Source organism: Scyliorhinus canicula, chromosome 9 (genome assembly GCF_902713615.1).
Source record: "Scyliorhinus canicula chromosome 9, sScyCan1.1, whole genome shotgun sequence".
Taxonomy (NCBI): Eukaryota; Metazoa; Chordata; class Chondrichthyes; order Carcharhiniformes; family Scyliorhinidae; genus Scyliorhinus; species Scyliorhinus canicula.
This window is the reverse complement of record NC_052154.1, coordinates 96,792,855-96,817,854: the sequence shown is the minus strand read 5'-3', so window position 1 is coordinate 96,817,854 and position 25,000 is coordinate 96,792,855. Positions and strand designations below refer to the sequence as shown.

At 45.1% G+C, this 25,000-nt stretch overlaps 1 protein-coding gene across 1 annotated transcript in view; it reads left to right on the top strand.

Moving 5' to 3' along the window:
- LOC119971561 (lysosomal acid phosphatase-like) overlaps positions 1-25,000 on the top strand; it is a 153,603-nt gene that overhangs the window by 109,661 nt on the left and 18,942 nt on the right. Inside the window, exons 8-9 of the mRNA XM_038807253.1 lie at positions 3,201-3,286; positions 23,994-24,100. Coding sequence (XP_038663181.1) covers positions 3,201-3,286; positions 23,994-24,100 — 193 coding nt within the window. The remainder of the gene's footprint in view (positions 1-3,200; positions 3,287-23,993; positions 24,101-25,000) is intronic.

The following is a 25,000-nucleotide window of genomic DNA, read 5'->3' as shown; positions in this document are numbered from 1 at the left end:
GGAGGGATGTCAGAGGTAGATTCTTTACTCAGAGAGTGGTTGGGGTGTGGAACGCACTCCCAGCTATGATAGCGGAGTCGGACACTTTAGGAACTTTCAAGCGGTTATTGGATAGGCATATGGAGTGCACTAGAATGATTGGGAGTAGATTGATTTGATCTTAGTTTCAGACTAGTTCGGCACAGCATCGTGGGCCAAAGGGCCTGACTGCTGTAGAGTTCTGTGTCCTATGAAACAGTCAGCAGATTTGTGTCGGTTCTGACTACTGCTTAGCCTGACAGCCTTTGGTAAAAGATGCTGCTCAGCTCAAAGATACCAGAAAAACTAAAAGTTAAACTGCCTGCTACAGACCTGGCTCCTCCCATTAATTACATCATCATTATCCCACTCTGGTCCCCTGGCCTGCTTACCTGAATCTAAACACAATGGGCGCGATTCTCCGCAAATGCGGAGAATCGTAAAGGCTGCCGTGGGACAGGCCGTGACCCACGGCAGCCTTCACGGCCACTTCCGGGGCCGATTCTCCCCCCCAGGCGGGGCTAGGAGCGCGGCCCCATGCGTCACGGCGGCGCGGCCTTGACGACGGTCGTCAAGGCCGCACATCAAGCGTCACGGCGGCTGACGCGGCCGATGACGCCAGCTGCCCATGCACAGGTTGGACAACGCCATCCCGCGCATGCACAGTTGCCGTCTTTCTCCTCAGCCGCCCCGGCAAGACGTGGCAGCTTGACCCCCCCCCCCCCCACTGGTCTCCGCGCACATGTTAATGTGCTTTATTTCTAAGGACTGGTAGCTTACCCCATGTCAATCAGCCACTCAAGCCTTTCTAATCAACAGATACCCAAAATGTCAGGGTGGTCACTACCCCAATCTGTTTCGCTCACCAGCTTGGGATCACTCTTTTTCTTTACTTCATGCGGAGGCCAACACCAGCAAACTTTCTGCTATTGGTCCTGGAATGTTTGTAGAGTCTAGTGATCACAATGTGAGGAACACAAGCTTTATTTCTATAAAATCCTTTCAGTGCAGAAGGAGGCTATTTGGCCCATTGAGCCTGCACCGACCCCCTGAAAGAGCACCCGACCTAGGCCCACTCCTCCGCCCTTTTCCCCCATACCCTGCGCATTGATCATGGCCAATCCACCTAACCTGCACATCTTTGGATAGTGGGAAGAAACCGGAGCAGCCGGAGGAAACCCACACAGACACGGGGAGAACGTGCAGAATCCACACACAATCGCCCGAGGTCAAAATCAAACCCAGATCCCCGGCGCTGTGAGGCTGCAGTGCTAACCACTGTGCCTCCGTGCTGTGACGAACTTGGTCCCTTAATCCTTAGAATTGTTCATGTTTTTCAGAAATCAAGAGTTAATGTTGCACTCGCTAACTCCTGATAGTATTCGAGACAATTCAAAAAAAATATCATTTCTTATGAGTCTTTTATCTTCTGACCTTGATAAATCCACCACTGTTCATGCAGGCCTGCCAACATCCATCCGCTCTAATATTTGGTTAATTTAAAGCTCTATTCCCCCAAGATTCATTCACCCACTACATTTCTCCCGTAGCCAGCTCTCCCCATCAGCACCCACCTCTCCTCCCCACCCATCACCTTCCCTGTCACACCTCCTCTCCACCATCTCCCCTGCACTCCTCCCTCATCATCACTATTCTTGTCAATTTATATTGGCTCCTGCTTCAACAACATCTCAGGTTTAAATGTTTCTCTTTGTTTTCAATTCCCTCCATGATCATCCTTTATCTGTGGACCCTCTCCTAGACCTACAGCTGGTTACTCTCCTGTTAAGTTTCTTGGTATGTTTAGTGTTGAAGATGTTTGGCAGAAGCCACTTGTCTCAGATGTGATCACCTCAGCACAAAAGTGACTCGCAAGCTGAAAGCTAGATAAAAGCCAAAAATTGGAAAGTAAAATACTGAGGTTAAAAGTTAGCTGAAAAACAGGAATGCTGTTGTCAGTGTAAACCAACCCATGCAGGGAAATGGCTGGGGGGTTTAGTCGACTTCGTCCGCTGTGTCTTTCAGGAGTGCTGACACATTGCATGACATCGCTGCAATTTGCTTTGTCTATTATTCTGAAGCAAAGAGTTTAAATTTTAATATATTTTGGCCACATGTTTCCCAATCTACTTTGAAACAATTATCAAAACAGATCACAAAGGGCCTCCCTGTTACACCCTTGAGCTTTGCTATTTACAGTTTTGGGCAGTATGTACACATTCCTGAATGTGGGCTGTATGGATCAGTTAGAGTGACCGGCACCATCCCACCTGCCAATTCTTTTAAAGTAAATATGTAATTTCAACAATTGAGCAAACTAGAGGCACGTTCCCCCGGCTAATGACACTTACCCCTGAAATCCAGATTAAGCAGTTCAGTGTCCCCACACGGACCAGTCTCGGGGTTTCGCAGTTTCTGCTTCTGACTTTAATGATCTGAGTGCTGTAACTCTGTTTCGCTGGGAGCGCACTCACGCCCGCGGATTTCCCGATGGTGTGGTGGTGCCCACAATGGGAAATCCCATTGGCATCTGAATGGTCTTCTTTGTAAATTTATTCATTCAGGTTCTCAGTAGTTTAGACATGCAGTACTCACAGATTTTCTGGAGAAGCACCTTCTGTTCAAACTTTGCTTTCAGTTCACGGTTTGTATTTAGGCCTCTTATGTTTTCAGGAATATAGCCCCCACAAGCTCTCCGGGGAGAGAGATAGCTGGCTTCTGGAGAGAGAGTTGGTCGGTTCTGCCCCTTGTGCTGCCAGAGTCAAAACTGAAACCTTGGGACTCTGGAAAGCATACCAGTGGATATGATCCAATCACCATCTGTTACCAGGTAGAGCACAGCCTTTAGGGCAATTCATTGCCGACCAGCCAGTTAATTAAACCGAGTCCCAACCCAACTCTCTCCCTGGTGCTGAAAAGTCTGCGGCTCCAGTTTAAATTAGCAGATTAACTAAATGTTCTTTTCTGTTCCTTCTGAATTATTCCGCTTGAATTAAAGATATAGGCTGCTTGCCTTAAAGTCACATGTCCAATAATCATCCATGGATCAAAATCATAACAGCAAAATAAAAGAAAAGGAAAATATGGGAATAAACAGGAATGACCCTTAAATGTACAAGTGTGAATTCTTGTGTTTACCTCAGTTCCTTTATTCTGTGTCTAAAGATTTGTTCTTGTTGCAGGTGTGCTCCTCAAACAAATCCTCCAGAACATTGCCCAAGTAGTAAACGGAACCAATTCCACTCACAAATTCATCATGTACTCAGCGGTGAGTCATCAGTCGGAAATATGGAATATACATTTTATCATTCATGGGATGTGGGTGTCGCTAGTTAGGCCAGCATTTATTGTCCATCCTTCGTTATCCTTCAGAAGGTGGTGGTGAGCTGCCTTCTTGAGCCATTGTAGTCCATGTGATGTAGATACACCCACAGTGATGTTTGGATTTTGACCCCACGATAGTGAAGGAATGGAGATCATGGGCAGGATTCTCTGACCCCCCACCGGCTGTCATATTCTCCGGCGCCGTTATAAATTGACAAGAATAGTGATGATGGGGGAGGAGAGGGTGGTGAGGAGATGTGACAGGGAAGGTGATGGGTGGGGAGGAGTGGTGGGTGCTGATGGAGAGGGCTGGAGTGGATGGGCTAAGGGAGAAATGTAGTGGGTGAATGAATCTTCGTGTAAATTAAGACACAGGGAGTAGAACATAGAACAGTACAGCACAGAACAGGCCCTTCGGCCCTCGATGTTGTGCCGAGCAATGATCACCCTACTCAAACCCACGTGGAGCTTTAAATTAACCAAATCTTAGAGAGGATGGACATTGGCAGGCCGGCATGAACAGTGGTGGATTTATCAACGTCAGAAGATTTTTAAAAAAGCATTGTAAGAAATAAAGACTCATAAGAAATGGTATTAAACACACCATGATCGAAAGTATTAAACAAACGTGATCAACGGTTTTAAGTACACCATGATTGACGGTATTGAACTACATTGTGAATGATGGTATTAATTACACTGTGAATGATGGTATCAAACACACTGTGAATGATGGTATTAAACACTGTGAATGACGGTATTAAACACACTGTGAATGACGGTATTAAACACACTGTGAATGACGGTATTAAACACACTGCGATTGACGGTATTGAACTACACTGTGTTGACACCGTCATCGATGATATTAAATATACCGTGATTGATGGTATTGAACAACACTGTAATTGCCGATATTAAACACACTGTGAATGACGGTATTAAACTACACAGTGATCGACGATATTGAATTACACCCTGATCAATGGTATTGAACTACACTGTGAGTGATGGTATTGAACTACATGGTGATCAACGGTATTGAACTACACCTTGATCGATGGAATTAAACGCACCGTGATTGATGATATTGAACTACAGTGTGATTGGTGGTATTGAACTACACCGTGATCGATGATATTAAATACACCGTGATTGATGGTATTGAACTACACTGTGTTTGCCGGTATTAAACACACTGTGAATGACGGTATTGAACTACACTGTGATCGATGGCATTGAACTGCACTGTGATCAGCGGTATTGGACTATACTGTGATCGACGATATTGAACTACACTGATCGGCGGTATTGAACTACACTGTGATCGGCGGTATTGAACTACACTGTCATCGACAGTATTAAACACACTGTGATCGATGGTATTGAACACACTGTGATCGACGGTATTGAACTACACGGTGATCGACGGTATTAAAATACACTGTGATCGACGATATTGAACTACACTCTGATCGACGGTATTAAAATACACTGTGATCGACGATATTGAACTACACTCTGATAGATGGTATTGAACTACACTGTGATCGACGGTATTGAACTACACCATGATCGATGGTATTAAACACACCATGATCGAAGGTATTGAACTATACTGTGATCGATGGTATTGAACAACACCATGATTGATGATATTGAACTACACAGTGATTGATTGGTATTGAACACACCGTGATTGATGGTATTAAACTACACTGTGATTGATGGTATTGAACTACACTGTGATTGATGGTATTGAACTACACTGTGATCGATGGTATTAAACACACCGTGATTGATGGTATTAAACTACACCGTGATTGATGGTATTGAGTTACACCATGATCGACGGTATTGAACTACACCTTGATCAACAGTATTGAACTTCACGGTGATCGGCGGTATTGAACTTCACGGTGATCGGCCGTATTTAACTACACCGTGATCGACGATATTGAATTACACTGTGATCAACGGTATTGAACTACACCGTGATCGATGGTATTGAACTTCACTGTGATCGATGGTATTGAGCTACACTGTGATTGATGGTATTGAGTTACATCATGATCAATGGTATTAAACACTCCAGGCTCGGCGGTATTGAACTACACTGTGATCGACAGTATTGTACTACACCGTGATCGATGGTATTAAACACACCATGGTCGACGGTATTAAACACCCCGTGATTGACGGTATTAAACACACTGCGATTGAAGGTATTGAATGCCACTGTGAATGACCGTTTTAAACACACCGTCATCGATGATATTAAATACACCGTGATTGACGGTATTGAATCACACCGTGATTGACGGTATTGAATCACACCGTGATTGACGGTATTGAATCACACCATGATCGACGGTATTGAACTACACTGTGATCAACGGTATTGAACTATACTGTGATCGATGGTATTGAACTTCACTGTGATCAATGGTATTGAGCTACACTGTGATTGATGGTATTGAACTTCACTGTGATCGATGGTATTGAGCTACACTGTGATTGACGGTATTGAACTACACTGTGATCAACGGTATTGAACTATACTGTGATCGATGGTATTGAACTACACTGTGATTGATGGTATTGAACTATACTGTGATCGATGGTATTAAACACACCGTGATCGATGGTATTGAACTACACTGTGATTGATGGTCTTGAACTACACCGTGATTGATGGTATTGAACTACACTGTGATTGATGGTATTGAACTATACTGTGATCGATGGTATTAAACACACCGTGATCGATGGTATTGAACTACACTGTGATTGATGGTCTTGAACTACACTGTGATTGATGGTCTTGAACTACACTGTGATTGATGGTCTTGAACTACACCGTGATTGATGGTATTGAACTACACTGTGATTGACGGTATTGAACTACACTATGACGGTATTGAACTACACTGTGATTAATGGTATTGAACTACACCGTGATTGATGGTATTGAACTACACTGTGATTGACGGTATTGAACTACACTATGACGGTATTGAACTACATGGTGATCAACGGTATTGAACTACACTGTGATTAATGGTATTGAACTGCACCATGATCGATGATATTAAACACACCATGATCGATGGTCAAACTCACCATGATTGACGATATTAAACACACCGTGATCGACAGTGTTTAACTACACCATGTTTGATGGTATTAAACTACCTAGTTAATTCTAATGATTCAGACTGTGTCGCTGGCAAATTTAAACGCTGAGTTCTCGCTTGATTATCTCCACCTTCCTCACTCCTTCAGGTTAAGTCAACTGGAGCTTGATTACCCAAATCCAAAAGATTTGGTTAACCACCCTTTGTAAACCAATCAAAGTGCCAGTGAAAAGGCCATTTTACCAGTCACGCCCTATTTAAACTGACAAGAATATCAACACCAGAAAGAAAGTACCGGTTGCTCATACACTGCCTTTAAATCTAATAATCCCAAAATAAATTAGAAATTATTCCTTTTAATCACAGAATGGCCCCCAATTTTGTTAGGACACCAGACAAGAACCCAAAATATTTTTTTAAAGTTGTAAAACTGAGGGAAGGATATTTCACCCTGGGAATGATGACTCTGCCCAAAACCAACGATAATAATTTGAAACAGAATTAAACACTTCAACATCAAATAAATAAATTTACAATTATCAGTTGAACAGTTCTTCAACACAAGGAAAAACTTAAACTTACTATCTAATCCTGCTGTTAACTCAAATTAGGCAACCCACTACAATTCAAATGGCACTTATAAATAAAGTTAACAAACAGATTACTTGCTTAGTTATGTAGACCTTTAAAGAGAGTTTTTTTTCAAGAACAAATTCAGTGCATTACTGCTCAACTTAGCAGCATTAGCAAAACTGATGGTCAACTTAAAAGCCATCTGCCCTGTCAGACTTAAATTCCATGGCAAACTGCAAAGCTGCAGACAGACGTGGTACCTCCCATTAATTACATTTTCTGGATCCTATTAAGATGTACATGATCTAGGACTAGATACAACCCCTCATAAATGATCTTTCCAGCAATCCTATTAGCACATTATCTGTAAACAAGTAAGTGAAATGAAGCATGATCGCATCTTTTACAACTCCTTAATTACAGCTTTATCAGGCACACAGTCTAAACATCTCAGCCTAGGTTCTTTAATAATATGCAACAAATACTGTCGATCACAGTCTTCTTTTTCGAGCTGAGTGTGATTCCTTTCCACGCTCGTAAGAGTGAGTGAGGCAAATGTTATCAGTCATTCCTCTCCTGAAGGTATAATGTGTGTGATGACTGCGCCAATGTCGTAGGGTGAGGCACCGCAAGCATGTTTCAACTGCATCTTGATATTATAATGAACGAGGAACTCTGACTTCAGTAAAGCTTCTTTCACTTCAGTGTAAGCATTCTCACATTATTCCGACAGTTCCGTGCCTGTTTGACACATAGCAAAGTTTGTAAAGGCTTCAATCATGTTGCCAAATTCAACACCAATTTATCATAATATTTGATCAATCCTAAAAATGACCTTAATTGTGCCACATTTTGAGGACGTGGTGTTTCTAAGATGGCTGACATTTTCTTTTTTTAAATGTTTTTATTCATGTTTCTCTTTTTATACAAAGCAAAGATAAAAGTGAACATATGCAGAAACTATATACATCAGTTACAATTCACATTTTTACAAGTGCCCAGCTTTAACTTGGCCTCCTAATCCCAACTCCCCCTTGCTTCCAGATCCCCCTCCCTTTTTGCTGTCTGGCATGTCTTCTTTGTTTGTTGGTTCATCAAACATGGACCTGTTGGGATAGCGTAGCACTATGTATGCTGATCCATGTTAGGCTGCTTGTGTGGGGTATGGTTGGGCTCTGTGCCTCTTTGTTCCCCCCCCCCCCTCCCTCCTTCCTTCTCCGCTGCCTCCCTTCTCTTTCTGTTAATGCCTGTGGTTGTTCTGTGGTTCCCCCCCCCCCCCCCCCTCCATCTGGCTTATTGGCTGCTGGCTACAAACAGGTCTTGGATCAGGTTAGTGAATGGTCTTCACGTCTAGTGGAAGCCCTCTTCCGACTCCGATTTTCTCTATTTGGAGAAATTACGACAGGTCAGAGAGCCAGCCGCAGCTTTGAATGGTGCTGCCGATGACCAGCTGAGCAGGCTTCTTCGGCGGGCGATTAGGGAGGCAAAGACTAGGATGACTGCCACCTTCACACAAAGAGTTCTGGCCATTCTGATACCTCGAAGATTGCCTCTCTCGGGAACGGCTCCACCCTCATTCCCAACAGCTTGGACATTGCCTCGAAGAAGGCTGTCCAGAACCCGACAAGTCCGGGGCATGACCAGAACATGTGAACATGGTTGGCCAGGCCTGGCCTGGCACCATTTACATTTGTCCTCCACCTCCGGGAAGAACCTGCCCATTCGTGTTCTGGTTAAGTGGGCTCTGTGCACCAGTTTCAACTGCATTAAGCTTAGCCTTGCACAACTGGGGTTGGAGTTGACCCTGTGCAGTGTTTCACTCCAGAGTCCCCACCCTATTTCAAACCCTTGGTCCTCCTCCCATTTTTCGCTTATCTCATCCAGTGGAAAGCTTCCTTTTCCCAGTAGTCGTCTATACAGGTCCCTGTAGTCACTCTCTCCCCCCACCCCCACCCGTCCCCAGGTTTCCCGCGTCCAATAGATCCTCTAGTAGCGATAGTTGCGCGCCCATGGGTATGTCTTTGTTTCCCTACGTAGGAAGGTATTGATTTGCATGTATTTTAACTCATTTAGCCCCGTTCAGTTGGAACTTCTCTGTCAGTTCCTCTAGTCTTGTCAGTCTGTTGTCGATAGAAGTCCTTTACTCTCTGCTGTTGCTGCCCAATGACGTTATTGCAGATTGAGGAGGGCTAGGCCATCCATGCTTCTCATTCTTTACAGGACATTTGGGGGGAACCCCCCCCCACACACACACACACACACACACACACACACACACAAAAACGCCATGATCAGTTTTTCTAATGAGTTGAAGAAGGCCTTGGGGATATAGATTGGTATGGATCTGAACAGAAAGAGGAACTTGGGTAGTATGCTTATCTTGATCGTCTGCTCCCGCTATGCCAGGGAAAGTGGGAGTGTGTCCTTATTAATTTCCTCCACCAGGCTGGTCAGGTTCCACTTGTGGATCCATATCCAGTCATGGCCGATTTGGAACTCAAGGTAGCGTAATTTGTGTTGAGCCTGCTTAAATGGCAATCCCACCAGCCCTGCCCCTCGCCCTTGTGGGTTCATCAGGAAGATCTCACCTTTTGCTCAGGTGTAGTTTGTAACCCGAGAAGGTGCCAAACTCTTTCAAGAACGCCATGATTCCCTCTATGCCTCTTTATGGGTCTGTGACGTAGAGGAGCAGGACATCTGCATTGAGTGAGATTCTGTGCTCCCTGTATCCTCTGTGGATCCCCTTCCAATTCCTTGCAGCTCTGAGCGTTATCGCTAGTGGCTTGATCTCTAGAGTGAAAAGAAACGGGGATACTTGTCTTGTGCCTCTGTGCAGCTGGAAGTACTTAGAGCTGGTTGTGTTCATCCGCACGCTAGCCATGGGAGCATTGTGCAGGAGTTTCACCCAGGGGGTGAGCCCTGTTCCAAGCTCGAACTGCTCCAGTACCTCTATGAGGTACTTTCATGCGACTCTGTTGAAAGGCTTTTCAACATCCAGGGAGATGATCACCTCCAGGTTTTCTCTCCTTGGATGGGATCATTTTCATGTTCAGCAGGCGACTGATATTCAATGTTAGCTGTCTACCCTTAACAAAGCCCTTCTGGTCTTCTGCACCACCTCTGGTATGCAGTTCTCCAGTCGCCTGTCTAGGATTTTGGCCAGTATTTTCACATCTACATTGAGCGGCCAAATGGGTCTGTAAGACTGGCATTCTGTTTGGTATTTGTCCTTTTGGATATCAGCTAGATTGAGGCTTGAGGCAGGTGCCCATTGCCAGCGAGTCCGTGAATATCTCCCGCAGGTGCGGGACCAGTGTCATCGCAAATGTTTTGGAGAAGTCAGCTGGGAATCCATCTGGTCCTGCCGCCTTCCCTGCCTGCGTGGAGTTGATGCTGTCCATGACTTCTCTCAGTTCTAGTGATGCTTCCAGGCCCCATCCCCTATCCTTCCCCACAACTGGCATGTCCAGTCCATCGAGGAACTTCTTCGTTCCCCTAGTCCATTCCGGGGGCGGGGGGGGGCTTGGAAGTCTTCAGCCCCCGGTAAAAGGCCTCGAATGGGTTGTTGTCATTTTCCGGCTCCTCTACTAGTTTTACGCTACTGTCTCTTATCTGTGCTATTTCCCTCATGGCTGCCTGCTTTCTCAACTAATGAGCCAGCGGTTGGCTGGCTTTGTCTCCATGTTCGTACAGGGTCCCCCCGTGCCCGGCAGAGTTGGTGCACTGCTTTCCTTGTGGAGAGCAGGTTAAAGTCCATTTGTGGCTTCGCCAGGAACTTTACAGTCGTGGCCGTGGAGTATTGCCGGTCTACCTCCAATATGGACTCGACTAACTGCTGCCTAGCCGCCCTCTCTTCCCTATCTGTACATGCTTTGTAGGCAATAATTTCACTGCTGATCGCAGCCCCTGGCGCCTGCCAGAGCATGGAGGGTGAGTCCTCCCCGTACCGGTTTATAGTAGTATACTCGTCTACGGCCTGTGATATTTTCTCGCAGAAAGCCTTGTCGGCCAGGAGGGCCGTGTCCAACCTCCATGGGGGGTGGTATTGGGCATGGCCCGTCTCCAACCTCAGGTCCATATAATATGGAGCATGGTCGGAGATTACGATCGCGGAGTAGTCTACTCTTGCTATCTCTGGAAGCGCCAATTTCCCCACTACAAAGAAGTCAATCCGGGTGTATACATTATATACCTGGGAGAAGAAGGATAACTCCTTCTCCGCCATGGGTCCACTGCCCCATCTGCTCCATGAAAATGCCGAGTTCCCTTGCCATATTAGAGGTCCTGCCTATCTGTCCATGGGTCCTGTACACAGTTAAAGTCCCGCCCCCATCGTGATAAGTTTGTATCTGTCGATGGCGGGGATTTCCACCATGGTCTTCTTTATGAACTCAATGTCATCCCAGTTGGGAGCGTACATATTGACCAGGGCCACTGCTGCCCCGTCCAGGGCACCGTACTGTTCTCCCTGGGCCTGTAACCGTCCTCTTCACGGTAAACATCATCCTCTTATTTAGCAGCATGGTTACCCCTCCACTAGCTCGCGTGCGTAGCAGGAATGGTAGGTCTGTCCCACCCAGCCCTTCCTTACCCTTAGTCGGTCCTCCGCCCTCAGGTGCGTCTCTTCTGTTGGCTTTCATACTTCTTAGATGGGTGAAGACTCTGGATCATTTCACTGGGCTGCTGAGTCCCCTGACGTTCCAGGTGACTATTCTGATGAGGGGCTTTTATTCTCCCCCCTCCTTCTGGATCAACCATACATACCTTGTGGATGCACCCCTGAGCTCCGTGGTTTCCCTTAGTTCAGGGGCCCATCATGGTTGCTGCTTGAGCTGCCATTGTGTTCCACGTCACCGGTTGGAGGCAGCCTCGGGTCCTTACCATCCTTGTCCCTATGTTTCCCCTATGATTCTCCCCCCTTGACTTCTACCCGCAGTCTTGCCATCCTCCTCACCCTTTCCTGTGCTCCACTGCCCTCATCTCTTCCTTCCTACGTTTTTGTTCCTGTACTCGGAGTGAGGCAGTGCGCAAATTGTCTCTCAGGTTGTTACAGTCATTTTGAGTGATCTCCCCACTGTCTTTGCTGCTGTCTTTCCAGCCTGTTTTCCTGGACAAATGCGTCCACTTCCACAGGGGTTGTGAAGAAAAGCTCCCTGCCCTGGAATGTGACCCAGGGTTGAGCCGGGTACAACATCCCAAACTTCACTTTGCTTTTGTACAGAGCCGCCTTCGCCCTGTTGAACTTCGCCCGGCGCTTGGCCAGGTCTGCCCCAGTGTCTTGATCTGATGCCCTTCCCAGTTGCAGCTCCTTGTTTGCCTGGCCCAGCACAGGAATCTTTCTGGGTTGGGGAAGTTGTCCCTTCTCACCAGGTTTCCCAGCATATGGGCCACATGATCTGTGGGATCCCTGCTTTCAATCCCTTCTGGCAGGCCCACTATCCTTAAGTTCTGGTGCCCTGACCAGTTTTTCTGGTCCTCAGTTTTCCCTTTCAAACTACCCTGAATGCGACCAACCTCGCTATTTCGGCCTCTAGGGCGGCACTCCAGTAGCTCTGGTCTTTTGGGGCATTTTCTAGTTCCTAGATGGTGTTCCCCTGGTCCTCCAGCCGCCTCTCTGCCTTGTCCAGGGCCACCTTGTCCATGGTTGCCAGGGCCTCCGCAACTTCAATATTGGTCTTTATCCCTTCCCTGTGCTTCCTGAGTTCTCTGGAGAGCAACTTCTTCCATCCACCCTCCGGTGAGGGGGAGCCCTGTGTGCGATTTGCCGGTCCTCCTCATTCTGGCGTGGCCAGCACTTCCATCGCCTCGTGCGTCTACCGTCTCGACCGTTTGTTTCTCCTGGTTTCTGCCGCTTATTGTCTCTTTACGGCCTCTGGAGTTACTGTTGCTCGGCATCATCTCTTGTGCTGTTGTTAGATAGGGTGAGGGGAGACTTTTTTTCCTGTTTTAATGGGCTATTTTGGGCAGGAGGAGAGCCACCTGATGTGCAGCTACTCAGCACATCCCGTCATCGGAAGTCAGTGACATTTTCTTTGGCTCCTTGGGGACACCATCTTTGTCGATAATATGGCCAAGGTAATTTATAGCTGACTTGAGAAAGTTGCAAATTTCATATTGAACTCTTCGGTTATGGCTCAGTAAATACTTCAGGATAGCTTCCAAATTCTCCAAGTGTTTGTGCGGGCTTTGAGCAGATCACCATCTTGACTGTATGAGCAACATCTCTTTATAAACCTCTCTCCGTGTTTTACAAGAATCCAGAGGTGGGCACCTCCATACCTTTATTCTTGAACCGGAGATGTTGGTTCATCTCCAACATTACGATTTGTGCATTACGATTGTGAGCAGTGGCTGTGATTCGACAGCTACATTCATCTGCCGATATACCTACCGAGGATTAATTTTACTGAAATTCTGCCCTCCAGAAGGTCCAGCAAACAAGTCTTCAATCAGCGGCAGTAGATAATGATCTGCGCACAAAAATAGTGGTTTTTGAATCTCCACAAATTTTCACTGAGCCATCCCATTTTAATACAGGAACTATTGGTGTTGCCCAATCACTTGTAGCAAGGGATTCAATGACTCCTGTTCGTACTAATCTTTCTAGTTCTTCAGCTTTAGGCTTGATTGCGTTTAGTACGGTTCTAGCTTTGAGACATTTGGCTGCGCTGTCTGACGTGATTTTTAGATGTAGAACATAGAACATCACAGCGCAGTACGGGCCCTTCGGCCCTCGATGTTACGCTGACCTGTGAAACCATCTGAAGCCTATCTGACCTACACTATTCCATTTTCATCCATATGTCTATCCAGTGACCACTTAAATGCCCTTAAAGTTGGCGAGTCTACTACTGTTGCAGGCAGGGCGTTCCACACTACTACTCTCTGAGTAAAGAAACTGCCTCTGACATCTGTCCTATATCTACCACCCCTCAATTTAAAGCTATATCCCCTCGTGTTGGTCATCACCATCCGAGGAAAAAGACTCTCACTGTCCACCCTATCTAACCCTCTGACTATCTTATATGTCTCTATTAAGTCACCACTCCGCCTTCTCCTCTCTAACGAAAACAACCTCAAGTCCCTGAGCCTTTCCTCGTAAGACCTTCCCTCCATACCAGGCAACATCCTAGTAAATCCTAGTACCTCAACTCCAGTCATAAAGACTAGCGACTCTTCAACAACTTCTCGTGCTCATTCAGATGTTGTTGCAAGTTGCTCTTTGAATCCACTAATGGATTGACTGTTTCCCAGATTAACTTAATCCTAGGCAACCGTGCTCTGCCACATAGAGCAGGAAAGTTTCCATGGACAATGTGAAGAGGCAACTTTGCCATCTGCCCATTTGCTTCTACTTTCACCATAATGCATTCTTTTAATGAAATGATCTCTTCGATATATGTCCTTAGGATCACATTTGATGGTTTTAAAGGGAGCTGCCTCAGCTTATTATGATAAATTGTCTCAGGTATGAGTGATACTGCTGCACTCATATCCATTTCCATTTTAATTTCATGGCCTTCAAGTTTTGGATATATCCGATGTATGGCCAAAAATATTGTTGATCACCCTGTATTGACAGAACACCCAGCTTTACCTCTTGCAGTAGCTCGGTTTTGCTGTATTTTGAGTCAAGATGGTGATCTGCTCAAAGCCCGTACAAACACTCTGCTGATGTCACTACACATCACGTGACGCAGAACCAACAAGAACCTATTCCCAGATACATAACAAACCTTAAGGAGCATCAGGGCTATTTCTTGTGTTGTAATGCAGCTGTATAATGGGGATAGGTTATTCTTCACATCTTGTTCCTATCTCCAACCTGCTCACATCTGAGAGAGTGGTAAGGTTACAAGACGATCACAGGAAAAAGGAATATTTAATTCGAGAGTGAAGCTTATTTGGAGAGTTGGTGCTGATCCTGATGCCAATCCAAAACAATGCAGGTGCTGATGTATGACCTGATCAATATTACAGAGTCATGGCTGAAAGGTGACCAGGCTGGGACCTGAATGTTGAAGGGTATTGGAAAGACAGGAAACTAGGAAAAGATGGCAAGATAGCTCTGTTAATTAACAATGGTATTAGTTTAGTTTTCAGAGAAAACCTAAGCCTGAAAGAGTAAGATGTAGAATCAGTTTGGGTAGAGATGAGATATATTGATGGAAATAAATCACTTCTGGGAGTAGTTAATAGGTCCCTAACTGTACTTACACATTGGGCAGGGTACACAGGAATAAATAAATGAGATGTGTGAGAAAGCTACCACAATAATCATGGGCAATATTTAATCTACAAGTCGATTGGGTAAATCAGATTGGCAACAGGAGCCTTCAAGGTGAGCTCATAATGTTTTCGGTTCAATTTCTTGCAGCAGAATGTTTTAGAGCCACCCAAGAAGCAGCCTCTCCTCCCTTTAACACCCTCAGATGGAAACCATCTGGTGCCGGGGATTTTGTCACTCTTTAGTTACATTAGTTAGTGATGCTGTACTTGTGTTAATTGACTATTAATTTTTTACGGACTTCCGGCAAGTTAGCCTCCTTTTCTACTGTAAATACTGAGGCAAAGTAATTCTCCAACATGTCGGCCATTTCCCCATTATCACTGACAATATCTCCATTTTCAGCTTTTAGTGGGCATTGATCCTCACCACCTGCTTTCCCTTCATATAACTAACATTTCTTCTTATTGAATGTAATGTCTCTTGCAAGTTTCCTTTTATAATCCCTTTTAATAGCTCTTATAAGCTGTTTTGTGACGCTTTGCTGGTCTTTGTATCTATCCCATTAATCTGGACCTGTGCTCTGTCTTGCATTTTTTTAAGCCCTTTTTAGTTTTATGCTGTCACTAACCTCTGTAGTTCTCCATGGCTGTTTTTTTTTGTGAAGCCGAGCCTTTTCCTCTCAGGGTATATACTTGCTCTGTATCTCATTAAATGTTTCTGATCTTTGTTTGACCCATTAACAGATCTTCCCAGTTTACCGTGAAAAGTCTCTGCCTCATCCCGTTAAAGTCAGCCTTACCCAAGTCTAAAATTCTAATATCTGAAACCAGCACACTCCAAGACAAAGGAGTCAGTATCCCCAGGATACCCAGCGCATGCCAGAACCTACCACCCATCAGACACCTCACTAACCCCAGCAAGGGCAGTGCACCAGCCCATTGACCAAAACAGGCCTTATAACACCACTTTCAAACGCTACACTCAAATCGACAATGTTGTGATCACTATTTAGAACATAGAACATAGAACAGAACAGGCCCTTCGGCCCTTGATGTTGTGCCGAGCTTTCATCGAAACCAAGATCAAGCTATCCCACTCCCTGTCATTCTGGTGTGCTCCATGTGCCTATCCAATAACCGCTTGAAAATTCCTAAAGTGTCCGACTCCACTATCACAGCCTAACCACTCTGAGTAAAGAACCTACCTCGGACATCCCTCCTATATCTCCCACCCCAAAACTTATAGTTATGCCCCCTTGTAACAGCTATATCCACCCGAGGAAATAGTCTCTGAACGTCCACTTTATCTATCCCCCTCATCATCTTATAAACCTCTATTAAGTTGCCTCTCATCCTCCTCCGCTCCGAAGAGAAAAGCTCCAGCTCCCTCAACCTTTTCTCATAAGACCTACCCTCCAAACCAGGCAGCATCCTGGTAAATCTCCTTTGCATCCTTTCCAATGCTCCCACATCCCTCCTATAGTGAGGTGACCACAACCGCACACAATACTCCAAATGTGGTCTCACCAGGGTCCTGTACCGTTGCAGCATAACCCCATAGCTCTTAAACTCAAGCCCACTGTTAATAAACGCTAAGACACTATAAGCCTTCTTCAAGGCTCTATCCACTTGAGTGGCAACCTTCAAAGATCTGTGGACATGAACCCCAAGATCTCTCTGTACCTCCACATTCCTTAGAGCCCTGCCGTTGACCCTGTAATCCGCATTCAAATTCATCCTACCAAAATGAATCACCTCGCACTTATCAGGGTTAAACTCCATCTGCCATTTTTCGGCCAAGCTCTGCATCCTATCAATGTCTCTTTGCAGCCTACAACAGCCCTCCACCTCATCCACTACTCCACCAATCTTAGTGTCATCAGCAAATGTACTGACCCACCCTTCAGCCCCCTCCTCCAAGTCATTTATAAAAATCACAACTAGCAGAGGACCCAGCACTGATCCCTGTGGTACACCGCTGGTAACTGGTCTCCAGTCTGAAAATTTTCCATCTACCACCACCCTCTGTCTTCTATGTGATAGCCAGCTACTTATCGAATTGGCCAAATTTCCCTCTATCACACACCTTACTTTCTTCATGAGCCACCATGGGGAACCTTATCAAACACCTTACTAAAATCCATGTATACATCAACTGCTCTACCTTCATCTACACACTTAGTTACCTCCTTAAAGAATTCAATCAAATTTGTGAGGCAAGACTTACCCTTCACAAATCCGTGTTGACTATCCCGGATTAAGCTGCAACTTTCCAAATGGTCATTAATCCTATCCCTCAGGACCTTTGCAATTAACATACTGACCACCAAAGTAAGACTAACTGACCTATAATTACAAGGGTCATTCCTATTCCCTTTCTTGAACAGAGGAACAACATTCGCCACTCTCTAGTCCTCTGGTACTATCCCCGTAGACAGTGAGGACCCAATGATCAAAGCCAAAGGCTCTGCAATCTCATCCCTTGCCTCCCAAAGAATCCTTGGATATATCCCATCTGGCCCGGGGGACTTGTCGAGCCTCAGGTTCTTCAAAATTGCTAATACATCTTCCCTCAGAACATCTACCTCCTTAGCCTACCCGCCTGCATCACACACTCATCCTCAAAAATATAGCCCCTCTCCTTGGTGAACACTGAAGAAAAGTATTCATTCAACGCCTCTCCTATCTCTTCTGATTCCACGCACAAGTTCCCACTACTGTCCTTGACCGGCACTAACCTCACCCTGGTCATTCTTTTATTTCTCACATAGAGTAAAAAGCCTTGGGGTTTTCCTTGATCCGACCCGCCAAGGACTTCTCATGACCCCTCCTAACTCTCCTAAGCCCTTTTCTTAGCTCATTCCTTGCTACCTTGTAACCCTCAAGCGTCCCAACTGAACCTTGTTTTCTCATACTTACATACTCTTCCTTTTTCCTCTTGACAAGACATTCAACCTCTTTTGTGAACCATGGTTCCCTCACACGGCCATTTCCTCCCTGCCTGACAGGGACATACCTGTCAATGTCATGCAGTATTTGTTCCTTGAACAAGCTCCACTTTTCATTTGTCCCTTTCCCTGACAGTTTCTGTTCCCATCTTATGCTCCCTAATTCTTGCCTAATCGCATCATAATTACCCCTCCCCCAATTATAAACCTTGCCCTGCCGTATGGCCCTATCCCTCTCCATTGCAATAGTGAAAGACACCAAATTGTGGTCACTATCTCCAAAGTGCTCTCCCACAAACAAATCTGACACTTGGCCCGGTTCATTACCCAGTACCAAATCCAATGTGGCCCCACCTCTTGTTGGCCTATCCACATATTGTGTCAGGGAAACCCTCCTGCATACACAGTACAAAAACTGCCCCATCCGAACTGTTTGACCTATGGAGGTTCCAAACAATATTTGGAAAGTTAAAGTCACCCATGACAACTACCCTGTGACCTCCACACCTATCCATAGTCTGCTTTGCAATTTCTTCCTCCACATCTCTATTACTATTTTGGGCCTATAGAAAACTCCTAACAACGTGACCGCTCCTTTCCTATTTCTAACTTCAGCCCATATTACCTCAGTAGGCAGATCCCCCCCCCCCGAACTGCCTTTTTGCAGGCCTTAAATTAGCCTTGATTAACAATGCTACTCCTCCACCTCTTTTACCATCTTCCCTACTCTTACTGAAATTTGTTAAGTGTTCGCACACAGTTAGACTGTTAAATAAATTGGGCTCATTACTCATAGCTAAATCTAATATTACCTGTCCCTTTGTTGCATCCAGAGCATATTGCTGCAGGAAACTATCCCGGACACACAGAACAAAGAAGAACAAAGAAAAGTACAGCACAGGAACAGGCCCTTCGGCCCTCCAAGCCCGTGCCGACCATGCTGCCCGTCTAAACTAAAATCTTCTACATTCCTGGGTCCGTATCCCTCTACACATTCCAGAAATTAACTCCCTTTCTCATGGGTGCTTACCTGCCTCTCCCAATCTATGTGTAAGTTGAAATCCCCCATTAATACGACTCTACCTTTGCTACATACTTGCCTAATTTCTGCCTTTATACAATCCAACACCTCGAACTGCTCCCAAGGAGTCTATACACAACACCCATTACAGTTTTAGATCCCTTTTTTGTTCCACCCATATGGTCTCCACTGAATGCTTTTCCCTCATTATATTCTGCGTCACCATTGAAGTGATAGTATTTCTAATCAGTAAGGCTACTCTGCCCCCTCTGCAATGTTCTCAGTCCCTCCTGTAAAACTTTATAACTAGGTTTACTTAGTTCCCAGCCCAGACCACCCTGCACCCATGTTTCTGTAATAGCAACTACATCATAATCTTCAACTTGCATTCGCGCCTGCAACTCATCTATTTTATTCCTTACACTCCATGTATTTGTATATAGAGCTCTTAATTGGTCTATTCCCCCTGACCAGTCTCTCGGCAATGATGTTTATAGAACATAGAACAGTACAGCACAGAACAGGCCCTTCGGCCCTCAATGTTGTGCCGAGCCATGATCACCCTACTCAAACCCACGTATCCACCCTATACCCATAACCCAACACCACCCCTTAACCTTACTTTTTATTAGGACACTACGGGCAATTTAGCATGGCCAATCCACCTAACCCGCACATCTTTGGACTGTGGGAGGAAACCGGAGCACCCGGAGGAAACCCACGCACACAGGGGGAGGATGTGCAGACTCCACATAGACAGTGACCCAGCCGGGAATCAAACCTGGGACCCTGGAGCTGTGAAGCATTTATGCTAACCACCATGCTACCCTGCTGCCCTTTGATTTGCTTATTTATTATTTTTCACTTTTGGTTTAACCAGCAAACTTCTTGAAGTTTTGCCATTAGCTGCAGTTCTTGAAGTTAGGTTCCTGACTATTTCTTTACTCTCTGCCCTACAGTGTTTATGAAACATCGTTTTGTCCTCCTCTCCTGTGTCCAATAATGAGGTAATTGTCTCATTAGACAGAGAGAAAGCGTTTGACCGAATCAAGTGGGAGTACCTATTTGAAATTTTGTGTTGTTTTAGTTTCAGACCGGAATTCCTATCTTGGATCAGTTTGTTGTGTAGGGATCCCACAGCTAGGCTGAGTTCAGGCCATTTTCAGTTAGATAGGGACACGAGGCAGGATCGCCCACTGTCTCTGCTTCTGTTTGCCTTGGCAATCGAGCCACTGGCTATCCCATTGATGTCTTCCAGGAGATGAAGGGGGACAGTGAGGGGAGGAAAAGAGCATAGGGTGTCCAAGTATGCAGATGATCTTCTTTATATCTCAGACTCAGTCTCCACAATGGCTGAAATAATAAAGTTACTGATGAGTTTCAACTCCTTTTCGGGGTACAAGGTAAATCTGGACATGAGCGAATATTTTCTGGTTGAACCCCCCTGAGAGGGGAGCAGAACTAGGAATGTTACCTTTTCGCCTTGCCGGAACTAGCTTTCGTTACCTGGGAATCTGGGTGGCCCACAACTGGGCCTTTCTTCGTAGACCTAGTTTTGCTAGGCTGGTGAATGAGGTCAGACGTAAGGAGATCTCGTCGTTTCATAAGAACATAACATAAGAACTAGGAGCAGGAGTAGGCCATCTGGCCCCTCGAGGCTGCTCCACCATTCAATGAGATCATGGCTGATCTTTTGTGGACTCAGCTCCACTTTCCGGCCCGAACACCATAACCCTTAACCCCTTTATTCTTCAAAAAACTATCTACCTTTATCTTAAAAACATTTAATGAAGGACCCTCAACTGCTTCACTGAAAACATATAATTTACAGTGCAGAAGGAGGCCATTTGGCCCATCGGGTCTGCACCGGCTCCTCGAAAGAGCACCCCACCCAAGCCCACACCTCCACCCCATCCCAGTTACCCCACCCAACTCCAAGGGCAATTTTGGACACTAAGGGCAATTTAGCATGGCCAATCCACCTAACCTGCACATCTTTGGACTGTGGGAGGAAACCTACGCACACACGGGGAGAACGTGCAGACTCCACACAGACAGTGACCCAAGCCGGGAATCGAACCTGGGACCCTAGAGCTGTGAAGCAATTATGCTAACCACTATGCTACGATGCTGCCCAAGGAATTCCATAGATTAACAATCCTTTGAGTGAAGAAGTTCCTCCTGAGCTCAGTCCTAAATCTGCTTCCCCTTATTTTGAGGCTATGCCCCCTAGTTCTGCTTTCACCCACCAGTGGAAACAACCTGCCCGCATCTAGCCTATCTATTCCCTTCATGATTTTATACGTTTCTACAAGAACCCCCACATCCTTCTAAATTCCAACGAGTACAGTCCAAGTTTACTCAACCTCTCCTCATAATCCATCCCATTCAGCTCTGGGATTAACATAGTGAATCTCCTCTGCACACCCTCCAGCACCAGTACGTCCTTTCTCAGGTAAGGAGACCAAAACTGAACACAATACTCCAGGTGTGGCCTCACTAACACCTTATACAATTGCAGCATAACCTCCCTAGTCTTAAACCCATCCCTCTAGCAATGAAGTACAAAATTCCATTTGCCTTCTTAATCACCTGTTGCACCTGGAAACCAACTTTTTGCGACTCATGCACTAGCACACCCAGGTCTCTCTGCACAGCGGCATGTTTTAATATTTTATCATTTAAATAATAATCCCATTTGCTATTATTCCTACCAAAATGGAGAACCTCACATTTGTCAACATTGTATTCCATCTGCCAGACCCTAGCCCATTCACTTAACCTATCCAAATCCCTCTGCAGACTTCCGGTATCCTGTGCACTTTTTGCTTTACCGCTCATTTTTGTGTCGTCAGCAAACTTGGACACATTGCCCTTGGTCCCCAACTCCAAATCATCTATGTAAATTGTGAACAATTGTGGGCCCAACACTGAACCCTGAGGGACACCACTAGCTGCTGATTGCCAACCAGAGAAACACCCATTAATCCCCACTCTTTGCTTTCTATTAATTAACCAATCCTCTATCCATGCTACTACTTTACCCTTAATGCCATGCATCTTTATCTTATGCAGCAACCTTTTGTGTGGCACCTTGTCAAAAGCTTTCTGGAAATCCAGATATACCATATCCATTGGCTCCCCGTGATCTACTGCACTGGTAATGTCCTCAAAAAATTCCACTAAATTAGTTTGGCACGACCTGCCCTTTATGAACCCATGCTGCGTCTGCCCAATGAGACAATTCCTATCCAGATGCCTCGCTATTTCTTCCTTGATGATAGATTCCAGCATCTTCCCTATGACTGAAGTTAAGCTAACTTGCCTATAATTACCCGCTTTCTGCCTACCTCCTTTTTTAAACAGTGGTGTCACGTTTGCTAATTTCCAATCCGCCAGGACCATCCCAGAGTCTAGTGAATTTTGGTAAATTATCACTAGTGCATTTGCAATTTCCCTAGCCATCTCTTTTAGCACTCTGGGGTGCATTCCATCAGGGCCAGGAGACTTGTCTACCTTTAGCCCCATTAGCTTGCCCATCACAAATTCCTTAGTGATAACAATCATCTCAATGTCCTCAGCTGTCATGGCCTCATTTCCATCAGTCACTGCCATGTTATTTGTGTCTTCCACTGTGAAGACCGACCCAAAAAAACTGTTCAGTTCCTCAACCATTTCCTCATCTCCCATTATTAAATCTCCCTTCTCATCCTCTAAAGGACCAATATTTACCTTAGCCACTCTTTTTTGTTTTATATATTTGTAGAAACTTTTACTGTTTTTTATATTCTGAGCAAGTTTACTCTCCTAATCTATCTTACTCTTCTTTATAACTTTTTTTAGTAGCTTTCTGTTGCCCCCTAAAGATTTCCCAGTCCTCCACTCTCCCACTAATCTTTGCCACTTTGTATGCTTTTTCCTTCAATTTGATACTCTCCCTTATTTCTTTAGATATCCACAATCGATTTTCCCTCTTTCTACCGTCCTTCCTTTTTGTTGGTATAAACCTTCGCTGATAGCACAGAGTTCTGCTGGCGTGGAGTTCTCCCCTCCGCCCAGTGCCTCAAATTGGCTGGGGGACCTAATGGATTTTTTGTATTGTGAAAAGGTCAAATACGCCATTAGAGGATTGATGGATGGGTCCTACTCGTGATGGCAGCCATTCAATTCCTTTTTCAGAGAATTGGTCATGTCAGATGTTATGGGAGGTGTTTATTAGGGTTTAGCTGGGTTTATGTTTTGTTATGAGTTATGGGGATAGGGGCCAATAAGGTTGATATTGATTAAAAAGTGTTATTTTTATAATGTCTTTGTGTACATTTGTTGACTATTGTAGCGTTATTGTGTAATATTGAAAACCTTTGTAATAAAAATATTTATTGAAAAAAAGAAAGGAGGGAGACAAAAAGCAGGAAAATATAGACCAATTAGCCTAATTCATAAGGAAAATGTTAAAATCCATCATTAAGGAGCTTTTGACAGATGTTTACAAAATTTAAACAAATTAATGATGTGAATAAACTCAAAAAACACCAGTAAACACGCCTCATTAATCTGGCTGTGTGAGAATTTCTGCACATTTCCTATGTTGTTGTGCAGGAAGATGACTGTACTGCAGAAGTACTTCTTTCGCAATGGAGTACTCTGACATCCTAAGGTAGTTTAACCTGCTGTATAAATATAGCAGATATAATAAATTGAATCATTTCTAACCCTATTTCACCATTTGTATTCATTCCACAGCATGATACAACGCTCATCGCTCTTCAGGTGGCGCTGAATATCTACAATGGCATCATTCCTCCATATGCTTCCTGTCACATGTTTGAACTATATCAAGAGGATGATGGGTAAGTTTTGGGACTCTGAAACCTAGAATAACCTTTATTCCACTGCAATTAAGTCTTCATATGCATTAATGGAGAAGTATAATTCCTGGGCACTCAGCCAACATGCCAGGTCCAGCCAGATACTTTTGAGTGTTTAACTCCTGATCTCCAATCCTCCTGATAGCAGATCTCAATTTGTGAAGATCTTATTGCTAATTTCCCATAAGCACTGTCTTATTTTTATGTTGCAGGGTGACCATTAATGTAATCTATAACAGAACATGAACACACAATTAAAATCTTCCCTCACATGTCCTATCTGAACTGTGACCTCAGATCAGGTAACCCCTTCCAGTATAGGGTGTAACATATTCTATCTAGTACTGGGTTCCACTACCACAAGCATCCTGTTATCAGAACCATATGACCCACTTTACCTTGTTCCACCAAAACAAAGGGAATCTTCCTCCCCCACGTGACTTCTCAAACTCAGGTGATGTCCAAGTGGCCTGCCCAGGCATCCACTAGCTCTATGCCTGCTGCACTTCCACTTCCTGGTCATCTAGATACTGTTAGAGACTTCAAGCTGCCTATCTGCAGCCTTGGCCCCACCAAGCAGTGACTCGCAGGTCCTGGGTATCTGCTCACTCTCTCCCCTCGTATCTTATTCAGCCCACGATCTGGGCTCCAATCCCTGCACCCAGCCTGCTGGGAACATCACTTTGTGTCCCCAGGAATGCCCACAAGGCTGGTTGTGTCCCATTTCCAACATCCTCCCAGGCTAATTAGCTTAACTGGCAGGGATCCAGCAGCAGGCAGAGATCAGATCCGCATCAAAGTTGGGATGCTAAGGACATTCTCATCACCCCCATGGAATCACAGGTAGGATCTGAACACGAAGACACACACACTGCTCCCTGT